The sequence below is a fragment of the Metarhizium brunneum genome, chromosome 6 (genome assembly GCF_013426205.1).
Source record: "Metarhizium brunneum chromosome 6, complete sequence".
Lineage (NCBI taxonomy): Eukaryota > Fungi > Ascomycota > Sordariomycetes > Hypocreales > Clavicipitaceae > Metarhizium > Metarhizium brunneum.
This window is the reverse complement of record NC_089427.1, coordinates 3448812-3464465: the sequence shown is the minus strand read 5'-3', so window position 1 is coordinate 3464465 and position 15654 is coordinate 3448812. Positions and strand designations below refer to the sequence as shown.

The 15654-nt window shown below is 49.8% G+C and overlaps 3 protein-coding genes across 3 annotated transcripts; 1 reads left to right on the top strand and 2 right to left on the bottom strand.

Moving 5' to 3' along the window:
- Positions 1-321: 321 nt before the first annotated feature.
- Positions 322-1497, top strand: VLP4 (Vacuole-localized protein 4; the record flags this gene model as incomplete). The annotated part of the gene is made up of 1 exon (XM_014690481.1): positions 322-1497. One exon carries the CDS (start codon positions 322-324, stop codon positions 1495-1497), a length of 1176 nt encoding a protein of 391 aa, XP_014545967.1.
- Positions 1498-9806: 8309 nt separating this feature from the next.
- On the bottom strand, positions 9807-11558 carry ANKRD50_6 (Ankyrin repeat domain-containing protein 50; the record flags this gene model as incomplete). The annotated part of the gene is made up of 1 exon (XM_014690482.1): positions 9807-11558. One exon carries the CDS (start codon positions 11556-11558, stop codon positions 9807-9809), a length of 1752 nt encoding a protein of 583 aa, XP_014545968.1.
- Positions 11559-12528: 970 nt separating this feature from the next.
- Positions 12529-14504, bottom strand: G6M90_00g103830 (uncharacterized protein; the record flags this gene model as incomplete). The annotated part of the gene is made up of 4 exons (XM_014690483.1): positions 12529-13135; positions 13195-13219; positions 13276-13446; positions 13505-14504. The coding sequence occupies 4 exons, from the start codon at positions 14502-14504 to the stop codon at positions 12529-12531; spliced, it is 1803 nt and encodes a 600-aa protein (XP_014545969.1).
- Positions 14505-15654: the final 1150 nt, after the last annotated feature.

Genomic DNA, 15654 nt, shown 5'->3' with positions numbered 1-15654 from the left:
AACACGACCCGTCATCCTCACGACTATGTGACATCAGAAACCCACCCTTCCTACCGTATAGTCACTGTCGTTTAGCACCGTGATCAAAACATCCGGTCACTCCGACTATCCAGGGCCGGCATGCGGCAAAACGTGGGGGACAGCTCGTTGACCGGGTCGTCGGCCTAGATACATGTCTGTAGGGCGAGTTATGTATATATATCGAGGCCCGGCCACGGCTTGCCCTCCAGCCAAGGTAGCTTCCCCATCAACAACTCGCAGTCGTTTCTGAAAAGACATATTCACTCGCTCACAGAACAAGCTGATCCATCCTAATTCAAAATGAAGGCCTCGTTCATCGCAACTCTTGTTGGCGCCACCGCCGTGGCCGCCGCCGACTGCCCAGCCGCCGGCTCGACTGATAGCCAGGGCCGCTATAGCTGCAACCTGGCTCATCAGTATCCCAACGGCCAGACTTGCGCCGTCGTCGACGGGTGCCCCTTCCTCGTCGGCTCTGATGGAAAGCCCGTGAACAACAGCCCAGCCCAGCCCAGCGAGACTGCTGCCGCCTGCCCTGCTGCCGGCTCGACTGATAGCGAGGGCCGTTATAGCTGCAACCCGGCTCACCAGTATCCCAACGGCCAGACTTGCGAAATCGACGACGGGTGCCCCTACCTCTTCGGCCCTGATGGCAAGCCTGTCAACAACAGCCCTACCACTGCTGCCCAGCCTACCGAGACTGCTGCCGCCTGCCCTGCTCCCGGCTCGACTGATAGCAAGGGACGGTATAGCTGCAACCCGGCCCACCAGTATCCCAACGGCCAGACCTGCGGCCAAGTCGACGGCTGCCTCTTCCTCCTCGGCCCCGATGGAAAGCCCGTCATCAACAGCCCTGCTAAGCCTAGCGAGACTGCTGCCGCTTGCCCTGCCCCGGGCTCAACCGACAGCCAGGGCCGGTATAGCTGCAACCCTGCCCACCAGTACCCCAACGGCCAGAGCTGTGTTGCCATCCAGGGCTGCTACTTCCTCTGCGGCTCCGACGGCAAGCCCGTTGATAATGCTCCTGCTCCCACCGAGACTGCCGCCGCCTGCCCTGCCCCCGGATCGACAGACAGCCAGGGCCGATATAGCTGCAACCCTGCCCACCAGTACCCCAACGGCCAGAGCTGCGTTGCCATCCAGGGCTGCTACTTCCTCTGCGGCTCCGACGGCAAGCCTGTCGACAACGGGCCTGCTCCCACCACCAGTGCCGTCCAGCCTCCCCAGCCCTCGGGTGCGGCCTGCCCTGCTCCCGGCTCGACTGATAGCCAGGGCCGGTATAGCTGCAACCCGGCTCATCAGTATCCCAGCGGGCAGACTTGCACCGTCGTTGATGGCTGCTACGTCCTTACCTCTGGTGATAAGCCTGTTAATAACAACAACGGGACTACCCCTGCCCAGCCGCCTGTTACTGCTGGTGCCGCTTCTCTGCAGGCTGCTGGTGCCCTTGTCCTGGCTGCCTTTGGTCTCCTCTTGTAAAGTAGTGTAGTGTAGTTCGAATGACTGGTATTCTATAGTGTGAGGATGAATAATACGGGGTTGAAAGGAAAATGGAACTGCCTCATCCTGCATGTGTAAGGCTTTGGTGTCGTAATAATAATAATCAGACATGACTTCGCCTTTTAGACTATTGGATTATTTCAAGTTGTACCGCTGGTATTCGACTGTACAGCCGCCCAGGACTCGCTGTGTGCTGTGCTATATTGGAAGGCGCAGATTTGCTTCCCATCTCAAGCAATTTCGAACCCATCCGTCGGCGGACGATGCAATGACAATAGACGGGCTGCCCCGGCTTGAGGGCAGATATTGTCGTAAGCGAATGTAACTCTTGCAACGGCAACCGCGGCGGTATTAAGGGGGCTGGTGCTTGCAGGGATTTCTAAAGTGGGATTGTATGCCGCCTACGGCATTGAATACACCCCATTCAATATGTGGAATCGTAAAGCGCGCCTGGTATAGCGGGATCCTGTAGTATACCCGGACGAATTATCAGGATGTGTTGCCTGGGGGAGGCAGTGCCTGGCAGCGTGAAACATGAGAGCAGCGGGCCAGCATGCCTGGCCAAGATATGATGTCGCATTTGTTGGAAAAGGCCCGTATCTGGTTTTCCCCATCAGGGTGTTGTTGGGCAATGGCATTCCCGGCCGAGTACTCCCTTGGTTGGCGGAAATGAGAACACCTCGGGTCTGAAGTACTCTGAAGTACCTTGGCATGTTTGTCTGTGGAGACATTTGGCCAGGGAACATGCCAACATGGACCCTGGAAGCAGAATTTGTCTCGATACGGGAGATAAATATGGTACGACGGAGCGCGGGAACCTGCCGTCTTGGAGGCACATGATACTGGAGTTTATTCGGTCTACCTTATTGACGGGACAATATGAGCTAGACACAAAGTCGTTCACGTGGTAAGCAGTCTCTAATAAACCGTGTAGCAAGATATGAATGTTGATTATCATGCAGTAGTGTCGGGTACGTTGCTCGAGTATACCCTCATACCGTATAGTGACGGACGTTGCGTTTACACCATAGCACGACCTTGAGAAGGCTGGATTCTTCAAACATGCAGTTGCAACCGCTATTCGAAGAGATCAATGACATTATTGGTGTCAGCGAACTTGATCAGAGGTAGAGTTTCATCATTACGCCGGCAAACTAGGAATGTATTTTCTCAACCTTCGGCTAGGTGAATTGTCTACATCATGAAGGCACCACCTGATGAACGGTACGTCATGAGATACGTAAATCTCTGTCAACGTCGCGATGCTAACTGAGGCCATGAAATTGGGGTCTCTTCTGCCCCTTGGCCCCTATTTTGTGACCGTATTATTGAGGTAAGAGGGACTCGTCTGAGACCACGATGTGATATCAAGACGTCTTGAACCACCATGAGCGGTAGATATCACTTCCAGATATATCCCCCAGATATGGCCAATTTACGATCGTGTTTTCCAGGGAAATTACTCGAGTCCGCGGGAAGTTTTCCATCTCGACTGTACGTGTGTAGTAGCACCGCCAGGACCAAAACTTGTTGCACGCCCTATTATTGTTCGTGGATTGAATCAAGGCTTGACTGAATAGAAACTGTGGAATAATTTCACCGACATTTCTAGTATACGTGCTTGTCATGCAGCGGCCTTTTGTCTGGAACACCGGGTTGGTAGGCATGCCCTCGGAGAAGGCCATGTCCGGGAAGTCAAGGTCAACAGAGGAGCTTGTCCCTGCTGCCCAAGGTGTCTTGATTATTTGTAATGGTGAAATTTATAAATTTAAAGAGGACTGCTTTGGATCCCAGTGGGAGTATTCTCGATGACATGCCCTCGAGCCAAAGAGCTGTACCTGCCCATCTGATACTACAGGACATTACCAATTGTCATATGGGACTCGTCAGTAATTCATAACGGATAGATGATAGAGGCGGAATCAAAAAAGAGTGGGGCGGCTAGGTAAAAAACACATGGCAAGAGGCATCATAGAAACAACTGGCGCAGGGGAGAGATTCTTGGCCTTCATGTACTTCATGACGAAGAAGACTATCCAGAGACAGTCTGGGCAGCGGGACCAAATGCTGCAAAAGCAAAAGCCCAGTACACTGGAGTGCGCTCACATCACTGGAGTAATGTACGTATAGAAACGAGATGTATAGCGGGAGGGAAGGAGTGTTTGCGCACCTCGAGATCATTCTTCGCAACAGGGTAGGCATTTGTGACATGGGCTTATAGAGGGGCTTGGAAACGACGTCATATCCAGTAATAATCCGCTTTGGCATCATAGGTTTTGCTTTTCTCAAGGCCTCGAGGGGTCGATGAGCCTTATTAAGCAAAACGGGAAAGAGATGGAATGCATCTTTGCTTCGTTAATAAGTTAATAATAGTCCCCAAGTGTGCCACCAGAATCACATTTCTCATGCAGTTAAAAATTGAGTTGGTCTAAATGACCTTGAATTACTATTATTAGCTTGAACTGTAGTGTCGGTACATATCTTTGTGGATTATCACCATCTTGCCGTTTTAGTGTTGAAAGCCGTGAGGCCCTTGACACCATAAGCAACATGGCGAGATGTCGCCGCCAGCAGCCCCCGGGAGGGCAAAATAAAATATTCAAGGGACGGCACGTGCCTCCATTGCTACGTGACCTCCGTGTAACAGCCTGGGACTGATGGTTGGGGCTTTTACTGGGCCAAGACGGGATATAAAGGGACAGAATGAGCCTGGAGCACCCTCACTTCGTCGACTACTAGCTTTAAGCCTCTTTGACATACACTATCGTTGTTTATGCTTCCCAGTGCTACCAAGGATATATTGTCTTGACATATTTCCCAGTGATTTCATCCACCCTCCCAAAGTAAGTCGCCCAGCAACGGCGGCACTCTGTCCTCGATAGTGTTGCTCTTGGAAATATTGTACGAGCCGTTTCTCCCCCGTCTTTTCTACGTTAATTGCCGAAATAAACGAACATGGCTAATATTAGCAGTTACGCAAGGTCTACATGCCAGGTTCACGTAGCTCCAACGGGTCCAGCCGCGATTCTACGACGAGCCGTGGTTACTCGCGACCGAATCCACATTGCGAGATTTGCAGAGGAAGTGGCGAGTACGAGGCTACAGTCAGAGAAACTGTGGAATTCTCCTGTACCTACTGTGGTGGTCGCCCAAACCTTTGCGAACAGCGACATACGGCGGCTTGTGAACAACGTCGAGCCTATTGGGGCCGTTATGGGACTCCTCAACCAATGTGCGATACTTGCCACATATGTAATGGGACAGGAAGACTGATGCGATGAGTGCAGTGTGAGGTGATGACACCTTGCGATTGTTTTGCTCACAATCATTCGAGGGTTTCCTGACAGGATTCCCCGATGCTTTTATACCACACGACCGGCAGGAGCATGGACTTGCCGCCACGGTCGGCAAGGAAGTAAAAAATGCGGTTTTCATAGCCGAATTCATCGCCTGCGAATGCCAGCGGTCCTGATACCAGTCAAAGTCACAGTTTCAGTGGTGCTGACAGATGAGGTTTCGCATAAACACCACTCTTTCCCACCGGCGGTTCCCTGGCACAAGACTTGTGGGAGTGTGCACCAATATTCGTATTAGTCTCCATGAGAAGTGAATCCGTTCTTGTTGTGGAATATTTTAGTGGCGAGGAGATTCCACGCAAGGGCGCTTGAAGGTCACATGGAATTCCTGGATTTGAAATATGGACTGCCCAAGGTGTCGTCGTGTCTCGTCAGTTACACACTCAGTCAGCCCATCTCACCTATACGAGTGCAAGATTGACCGAGACCAAACTTGAGACAAGGTTTGAAAGGATCTAAGCTTTCCCCCAAATGGTTCAGGTTCCGTGGAGTCTGGTATTGTGACCCATATTCCGTAAACGGCGCCTTGCATATCAGAGCAGATATTGGCTGTTGCTTTTTATCTCCCCGTCAACTACCGACTATTGCCGTCGCAATTTCACTCTCTCATTTGTATGTTTATTACGTCGTCAATTTGATCCACGTCTGGAAAGACGACAACCCTCGGAGTGCACGTCGTGCGCTCCGAGCCGCAGGAAAGCTGCCGCCTCCTTATCCGGAGACATACATCAGTCTATAGACTGCAGACTGCAATGTGCGACCGCCAACGTCTCCTTTTGCCAATTCCACCTGCGTAACAAACCGTCCACAACGTGCTACAGACCATGTCCTCCGTCGTCCGGTTTTCCCCGCGGCCGCTCCGGCTGTCGCCTCTCCGCCAAGCTTATTTGGACAATCATTCCCGCCTTGTCCCCCTTATCGCTGAGATGGATCCAGCTCCTTCTTTTTTGGTAGGTTCCTGCTTCGGTGACGCAAAAGACCCTTGCCCTAGCCTAGCCTGCCCATACCGCTGCTTGTTATAGTCGGAACGGTGTTGAAACGCAAGTGTTGCATCCTGTACTCTAAGGTTAGTCGTGAGAAATACATTATACATCAGATAGATGATGCATTGGGGTTTTAGTCAGTTCAAGACATATGAAGGCGTGTTTCGGCGACAACAACAGTAGTGGCTTCAGTGGGAGGTCATAATGTTAAGCTGGTTGCCATATTTCATCGAGGCCAGAGTTAAGGAGAGACATAAAATGGAAGGTCTTGTGTTTGGTAGCTAAATGGCAATCCGCTCAACGGGCTATGCCACGTATAAGCAGAGCTTTGGGAGCTGGACTCAGGGCTATCCTGTAAGCCTTTCATCGAATGTACCGGATTAAATGAGGCCAGCTGCCTGGTTGTCACACCATTCTGTTTCTCTTCTATGTGAAACCTGCAAGTCTCATAACTCATTGGTACCAGAAAGCTTGTAGGCAATGTGGTTGTTCAGAGATGGATACATGTTTATACCAGATATCGTGGGACCCATATGCGGCTGGTTGAAAGGAGGTGCTGGATCCTGAAGCGGGTCAGCAGGCCCTTTAAACTCCGATGGTGTATCCGAATTCATCGCTGGATACTATGTTTCAGCTATTCGCCCAGCGCTTTTGCGAGAAGACTCAGTCTGCTGTACGTCTACCACCCCCCCGTGTATGAAGCGAGTATCCGACGCAGGTACTATCGAAAGGGCCCTGGCTTTATAAGATATGTGGTTATCAAATCTCGGCATGGCGGGATATTCCTTACTAATTAGACATAAAGGGAGCTCAAAGATAACGCTACCGCAACACGTGTAGTATTATGAACATGGTTCCATGATGTTTCCCTGTACAGCAATGATTTAGTCACCCCACATGGCAAGAGTGGTATTTTGAAAACTACATACTGTTCAGCTAGTTCTTGGCGCCGACATCCTGTATAAAACCCAGCTTTTCACTCCGTTCTGCATCTTCTCACGTTTCTCTGCCGCCAACCCATCTTTGAATAACTTATCAAAAGATTTGGTATCAAATTCATACAAACAGCCATGAAGTTCGACCTTTTATATTTAGCTGTTATGGCTACCGTGGCATTTGCGAGACCAGGAGCGAGCGATTGTATACCGCATGTAGGTTCCGCGATTTTCGAAACAGCCATCATTGATACCACATGCTAATAAAATTTAGGGGACTCGATGTGGAGGCTTGTGGGATGATGACTGTTGTCCGCCATATGAGTGTCTAAACTCCATTTGCAATGTAAGCTATCCCGTACATGGCGCAGGGACTGCCTTCTCGCAATATACTGAAATGATGGGCAATTATTAGCCGAGGTAAAACTTGACATCCGCATTGTGTGATGGCCAAGACTGGTGGATGTGGAAGATTTCTGGCAGTATTGGGGTTCTTTACTAGAGTTCAAGCCTGGCAAGCCGTGAGAAGGGCAGTATCGCTCTTACGGTGATAAATATATTACGTGTATGACAAAATGGTCCCGGATATGTACCAGGTACTGCAGATGTGCTTCTTAATTGTGATGTTTTGATCGAATACATCAGCAAGTACAATCAGGAGATTTTCGAGATGAATGTTTTCATCGGCTCTATCAGGACTCTTGGCCATTAATGACTTTGGTTCTTCATACCATTCGCTTTTATTGGGCTATATTACTGTTTGGCCTTTACCGTGTAACACTTGTCCCTTTTTGTCCATCGACTCTCCTCGGGCTGCTTGAAGGCCCATTTCTCAGCGTTCAGCATAATCCCTGCAGCTAAAGTACCGTGTGATGATATTAAGCCTGTTAAGTGTTGGCATAATTTCATGTGCCGCTCTTTAGTATTGATAACCATCTTAGATTGAATAATGCGCGCAATGGGCTCGCCCGGCAAACGGGGACGGTCGCTACAAACATTGAACATCATCTCACCACCTTTCAGGTCTCCCGTTATTAGGCCTGCGTACGGAGTACTGCTTCAGTCATCCATGATTTGCAGGGAGTACATGGCACGAGGACGTCTCCACAAGCTCGCGAGCCTCTCATGATGCTTGAAAACAAGCATGTCTTAGAAGCCAAAAGGAAATCTCACAACGTTACACGAAGCGGGGTAGCCAAGAGGAAGGGCATCTTTCTGTGTTCCAAGTTCTCAAAGAATGCTGTTTTCTCGAATGAGCTTGGCACCATCACTCCCGTCACGCACGCCATCATGACTACGACTCGGCTGCTGAGCAGCCGTCAGAGCCAAGATGATATTTCAGTTCCTTCCGTATGCTATGACACATGCAGTAAGCTCATAGTACTATACGCACCCAGCTTTTACTCAACAATCTCGACTGGCTAACCATTATTGTTGCTCTGAAGATTCGGTCTATGTCATAGCCCAACAGACGGGGAAGACCTCCGAACTCTGCGAACCCAACTCGCCCTTTCGGACTGCATACGAGAATTGCCTTTCTTGTATTAAGCAAAATACCAACGGGGGCGGGAGTAAAAGAATACCGCGTTTGGGACCATTTCTAGCATTCTGCCATATCGAGTACTCCGTTACCACGGGCATATTTGTCCTAACTGACGGGTCTGAATCGACCATCGTTTACATGGTTCCCACGGGAAACTCAACATCAAGCACGGCAACGTCTTCGTCCACTCCGTCACCAACTGCAAGCTCTTCTGCAGTGGGAACACCTGTCGGAGCCTCCTCAGGCAGGTTCAAGCTGTACCTGCTCCCCAGTCTAGAGGATGGAAGCTAATAAAACACTTGTTATAGCCAGTAAAGCCTGGATAGCCGGGGCGGTTATAGGTCCTATTGTAGTATTAGCCCTCGTCCTAGGTTCCATCATCTTCCTGCGCAGACGTTCGGCAGGCAGCAAGACAAAGAGCCAAGATCAGACTTACGAGAAAGCCCAGCTACATGCCGATAGCCTGCCAGGACCAGCACACAATGCTGCCGACCCAGATCCCGGGATAGTTCATGAGATGCCGGGGACTCCTTCTCGCGCTGCTGAGAAGCCCGCGAATGAGCCACCGGCACATGAGTTGGCGTCTTGACAAGAAGAAATACTGTTTTACATCAGATTGAAAGTTGATACCCCATGGCGAGACTGTGCTACACATGTACATAGATGCTTTTGCCTCTCTCCTTTACCGATAGTTGATACCCATTCGACGCGAGACTTAGTTATTGTATACTGTTGTAGAGCTAGTTCCAGAATCCATGATGGTTACGACTCCGGAATAGTAACAACGCTACTGAAGCGTCTAGGCGTAATAGAATAGTCAATGCAACCGGACTCATTCATCGCTTGAGATGTGTGACAAGGGTTCAATATGAAGGCTTGGAGCAAAAGGGGCTCAATTCAATAATAATCTCGTAGGATATTAAAGGTCCTGAGTTGCTAAGAGGAAGGAAGAGAAAGGTAACTGCTTTATATACATGAAAGGAACGCCTAGGCCTAGGGCTCTTACCCGGGCACGTGTTCCAGCTGCGTAACTAATAGGTTCCTTTATCGGTGAAGCCCCTTTATTAGGCTTCACGATCTGTTGGGCTTCTTCCATGTAACAAGATGCGTTCAACTCAGGACTCAAACTTTGGCATATCCTGGTAAATATGATAGATGCCCGTGACTACCACACATACTGCGTTTGTGTGACACTCTCCACGGATACACGCATGACGGCAAATTTAGGCCAACGGCCTCGCACTTGACCAGTGCTCTGTCAGGCCGGGCCGGCAAATGGCAGCCATTAATAAACTCGTACCACTCGAGTACACCTCTGCCAAAGCTATTAAACATAGAAACGGTAAGGCCAATGCTAATCAGAGACGTTGGGAATGTGGGATAGCCCGGCTATGACTCGGAGAGGGGAACAGCACTGCTTCGTTACGAATAGAACTGCGCCACCAACGAAAAGAGTGTCGGGAAATGGAGATCAAGGCATATGCAGCAGCCTGGAAATGGCATAGTGTCCCCCTTTACAGGCCCACGATTGTGGCGTTCTCCCGTTATCATCATGAGCCTGGACGTCGCAATCCTTGTCAAGAAGCAGTTTGACCACGGCCTCGTGCCCCCCTTGGGCAGCCCAAGATAACGGCGTTCGGCCAGCCCCGTCCTCAGTTTCGAGGAATGCTCCGTTTTCAAGTAGCAGCTTAGCTACAGCCTCGTACCCCCCCTTGGCCGCCCACAATAACGGTGTCTGCTCATAAAAGGTGTCTTGAGTCTCAAAGTCAGCGCCCTTCTCGAGTAGCAGCCTAGTCACAGCCTCATGGCCATTCATAGCGGCAAGGGAGAGCGGCGTCTGGCCATATTTCCCATCCTTCGCCTCGATATTAGCGCCATTCTCGAGCAGCAGCTCAGTTACGGTCTCATGCCCCCCCTTGGCCGCCCACGATAACGGTGTCTGCTCATAAAAGGTGTCTCGAGTCTTAAGGTCAGCGCGCTTCTCGAGTAGCAGCCTAGTCACGGCCTCGTGGCCATTCATAGCGGCTAGGGAGAGCGGCGTCTGGCCATATTTCCCATCCTTCGCCTCGATATTAGCGCCATTCTCGACCAGCAGCTCAGTTACGGTCTCATGCCCCCCCTCGGCTGCCAATGATAACGGCGTCCGGTTATGACAGTCCTTAGCGTCGACGTGTGCGCCTTTCTCTAGGAGCAGCTTAGCCACGGTGTTATTGCCCTCCTTGGCAGCTCGCGATAGAGGTGTTCGGTGAAACTGGTCCTTCGTCTCCGCGTAGGCACCATTCTCGAGTAGTAGCTTAGCTCTAACATCGTCCCCCGTATGAGCCGCCTGCGATAGAGGCGTCTGTTGGCACCCGGCACACGCCTCGATATCGGCGCCCTTCTCGAGTAGCAATTTAAGGACAGCTTCCTTTCCCTTTATGAGAGCCCACGACAGCGGCGTCCAGCCATATTCTGTGTCGGTAGCCTCTATGTCGGCACCCTTCTCGAGCAGCAGCTTAGCCATGACTTCGTCCCCACTAGCAGCTGCCTGTGTTAACGGTGTCCATCCATCAAAATCCTTGCCGTTGATGTCGACGCCGCATGCGAGCAGCACCTGTAGAACCGCCTCGTGCCCTTGCTTCGCGGCCAGAAACACTGCCTGGTTGGCGTTGGGCTTCGAGCCCACGTCCCCAGAAAGCTTACTCGCTACAATATCAAGCACTTTGCGTCCGACGCCATCTTCCATGTTGATGTCCTCGCCAAGCTCAATAAGCGTCCGGGTTGTCTGGTCCTGCAAGTTATCCGCAGCTATGCACAGCGGCGTCCATCTATTGTTGTCTTCCATATTCATGTCAGCGCCTCGGTAAGCTAGCATCCGAACAACAGTTTCATGGCCGTTTCCGGCTGCGAGAAACAGCGCGGTCTGTCTTATATTATCCCTCTGGTTGACGTCCGCGCCTCCATCAATAAGTGTTTGCACCACTCTGACATGACCACTTTCTGCCGCAGAATGTAGAGCCGTCCGGCCCCTGTTATCTTGAGCTTTTAGGCTCACTTGCCGCTGGACTAATAGCAGCGAAGCATCTACACGGCCCGTCTCTGCCGCGTGATGGAGGGCTGTTTGATGATTGTTATCCGCCTTATTGGGATTACATACTTCAAGTAGCCGCTTTATAATCTCAGCATTACCGGTTCTTGACGCTAAATGTAAGGCCGGAAGATTATTGTACTGATAAAATGGCATGTTGAATATGGCGTTCCTGGGCTTATAATCCTGTATCCGTAATAAGAGATCTAGTAAAGGGACATGATGATGTACTATTGCCCACCCCAACAAGCCAAAGTAGTGAGAATCAGGAGATTCTCCTAGAGGCGGCCAAGGATGTAACCGCCATGACAAATTTGGCTCGAGGGCAAGCCTGCGGAAGTTATCCCAGTGTGGAGAGGCTTTGCTAATACTTCGAGTGAGTGGCGCCCAGTGGGCTTTGGCATAATGGAAGAACGACGAAAGCTCCATGTCAGAAGGAGGGCTCGAAGCTTTGCTAGGTAGGAACATAGTCGCAGGTTTAGGCCTTAATAAAAAGCGGCGAGTCCAGGATGGTAAGGGGCCTTCAACCAGTGTCTTCATTGTTGGTTTACCTATTGCAATTCGCGAGCATTCGCCCAAATTACAATGCTGCAAATTGAGACCGTAGTCAGCAGACGTAAGATGGTTCACGCAAAGCGCACCAAGTTCTAGCCGCGCAGTGTGTAACTTGTACGATGCCCAGGTGAATCGGCCGCTAGGGAGTCGTGTTTCTAAGAACTGCCGTACGGAATGATGTGCGAGGAGGATTTGACCGTAGTTCGAAGTGATTAGGTTACAACAGCATTTTACAATCTCTTGGCGTGGCGGCATTCGGTTTCTGTCGAGGCACCCTGTGTTGGGATTAATCGCAAGTGCCTCTCTCAACTGATCGACTTGAAACGGCGTGATTGTTGCGGCCACCCAACGCAAAATGGTCTGGGCAAAGCGACTTTGCCTCCTATCTATTCTTTGTAGGCAGCGGGCGTAAGTCTCATCTAGACTCCTAGGGAGATTTTCGAGGGCCGTCTGAATATCGTCATCCGTAGTACACTCGTCCCAGAGAGCGTCTATTTGCATACTCACCCATAACACCCTGCTTTAATATAAGTATATCAATCAAAACGAGGGTTGCCATAGGTGCAATCACTCACATGAGATCAGCCCTTTCATTCAGTTTGTTTTTGATGTCCCGGAGGACGTACTCACTTTCTGTGAGCTGTCGTTCCCGCAGCTTTGCCTCGATTTTCCACTCAATAAACTCCCGAACGTCTTCTTCATTTTCCTTTCTTGATATGCGCAAGGTCATAGAGTTTTCTATGAAGTTTGTCACATCCAGGTCTTCCCGTCCGGAGACTAAAACTCTTTGCGTATCGCGCTGTTGCATCATGTTTCGTAAGGTATTAAGTACCAGTCGCCTCTCGACTGACTCACACTCGTCGAGACCGTCCACAATGTATGTTGCGCTTGGGGTGACCTGATTCAAGAATTCGCCCAGAGGTATGAATATCATCTCTATAATCTCAGCAAAGCTGGGTTGGCACCTGTTTGGGCCGTAAAATCGTTTCACAACATACGTTAGCTCGTGAGGGCATACATGTCCCGCATTGTCAAGAAAACCGAGCATCTGTTTAATATAGCTTTCAAATAGATGAATAGCTTTCAGTCGGAATTTGCTTGAGTGGTTGAAGAAAAAATGTGCCACAAAATCACCACCTTTTTGAGACGCTTCCATTAGATGCTCAACAACGGTGGTCCTAAATCACATTAATATTATGACAAGTTTGGCCAAACGGGTCATAAGGTGCGGAAATACGTCACAAAAGTTTTCCCAGAGCCAACTAGAGCGCGGTAGTTAGTGTCTCGCCGTCTGACTTGTAGACGTATGGATACATACTTTTACCAGACAGCCATAAACATGCAGAGGTCTTTTTTCTCCACGTCAAGAATTCCTTATTACCTAGTATCCACGTTGCAGTACCCGGGCATTTGTTGCGCAAGTAATTGCGGTAGGTACAGTTGGGTTCGTAATTAGAAATATGTTCGAAAATATTATAAGGTAAAGTCCCTGAGCGCCATGTGTTAGCAAATCCACAACTCTTCGGAGCATTAGTGTGTAGAGCTACCATCTTGGGCCAAATGCCACTCTGGCCTCTGCGAAAGATTTAAGAATTGTAACGGGTTGCCACATCCAAAATCCGCTTCTTTGTCCGCGGGGAGTTGAGTTATGGGTAGAATTGAAAGGATCTCCTTAGCCATTATAGCTGCCGTTGCTGCCGCATAAGCCTGCCACTTCTTGTTCTTGTGAGAGTCTGCGTAGTCGCAGATGCCTCGAATTATAAGGCCTGGAAATATGCTCATAAATCCAGCCGCTTCCATTTCAAAGCAAAGAACACCTCCAAGCTCCGAGCTGAGCGTATCTCTCGTGGACGCATCTCGTATAAGTTGGTTACCAGAGGCTATAGTACCGTAATGGATTACAATTTCCCCACTGCTTCGCGGCGTTCGATGTATCACCAGATCTTTGTCGCAACTGTCACAGCTAGCCGCTCCAACATGCTCGTAGATTGACTCGAATAGGATATCGGGTCCGGCGCTATCTCGCAAGTGGTTGAAGGTGGATAAGTTCTTTGAAATGTGGACCTGGTGCTCCAGAATATTTGCTCGTAGCTTGCTAACAGCATTTAAAAGGATAGTTGGCGGAGCATTGACGAACCCAGTACGTATAAATCCGCTCGGTGTGCTCTTCCCGAAATCATATTGAACGACACCACCATGTCCCATATGCGGCTGGCTAATGACCACATCTCCAAGTCTTACAGCCGCATCGTCGCCCGGAACACCGCCTCCAACGCCGACCAAGAACGTGTGCTGTATTGACGGAAACTGGCACCTCATCTGGCCCATAACCGCTGCGGCTGAACTCGCACCCGTCTGACCAGCAGGCAGACACACGATGACAACATTGTGGTTGTGAATTCGACCGAGTGTATATAAATTTGGATCATCGGGCTTTCGTAGAATGTCGCAATGCCGCTCATCAAACATTTTCGTCGCCGCGTCAAGCTCGGTCGGGAGAGCGCAAAGCCATCCCACGGTGTAGTTTTCAGGGCGAAGTCTTTTCATTCTAGAGCCTTTGTGAGCCTGGAGAAGAATGGAGCAGACAGTGCACAATGGCAGGAGCGTTTCTTCGAGTAATAGTTCAGAATTGTTCATTCGTCCGATTCACGCCGAGCCCAGTTGGCTGCTGGTATCATTGATAGTTTTGATGCTGAGATAGATGCATGTGGCCTTGGCCACTGCTTGGCAGGCGGCAGTCAAATGCCGCGGAGCACAGCCGAGACTTGGGCGTCTGGTGAAGATGAACCAGGTCGGTAGTTGTGGTCGCAGATCAAAAGAGCAAACGCCCTGTTTGTATAGGAGCTTTGCACGACAATGTGGGTAAAGGACGGGGTTCAAGGTGGAAATTAGGGGAGCAGGAAAGAGCGAAGACGACATCTGGACGTGCATGGCTCAGAGGAAATCACGTAGGCAGCCCGTTGCTCCTTCCGCACAACGATTGGTGAGGGGGAGAGACGAGGCTCAGCTGAAGCTGACATCTGGCAGCTGATGGTTTTTTGCGGGGAATCTTGTGCGACCTGCACGCCTCACCAGCGTCCCCGGCCAGCTGATGGACAGTTATTTCTCTACATGATCGGTGATACAGATATTTCTCCTGTAATAACTAGAAAAGGCTATTCGGTTTGATACTCACGAACTATTTGGCGGGCGTGCGTGCAGTTGGAGGTAGTTGTTGCAAAGCCTAGACCAAAGACCAATACTTTACCGAGCGCATGTTGACTATCTTGGAGCTCTTATCTTTGCCGAATAACAAAGAAAAGATAGTTTGTATTATAAGAAGTTAAGAATTAATATATATAAAAGTAACTATTTTTCTCTTATTATATATAGTAATACACTTTTATTAATATAATTTTTTTAAAATATAAGCTTTTAAAAAATCAAAACTTATTATTATAAAGTATGTTTAAACTTGTCCTTAAAGCCTTAGTATGTAGATATCCGGTAAATCCCTAGATCCGGCACTTTACTGTAAAAGCCTTTACCCTGTTCTCTTCTTCTTATTTTCTCTAGCTGTATCCCTCCTGGATGTGGGTTAAGATATTACCCGTTCCCCCCTTGTTACTAAATGCTGCAACATTGTAATTCGTTTCGTGATAGCGCACATAAGCTCCTACCTCCTGCTCGGAATACCTATCAACCGGGATAGTAGTGT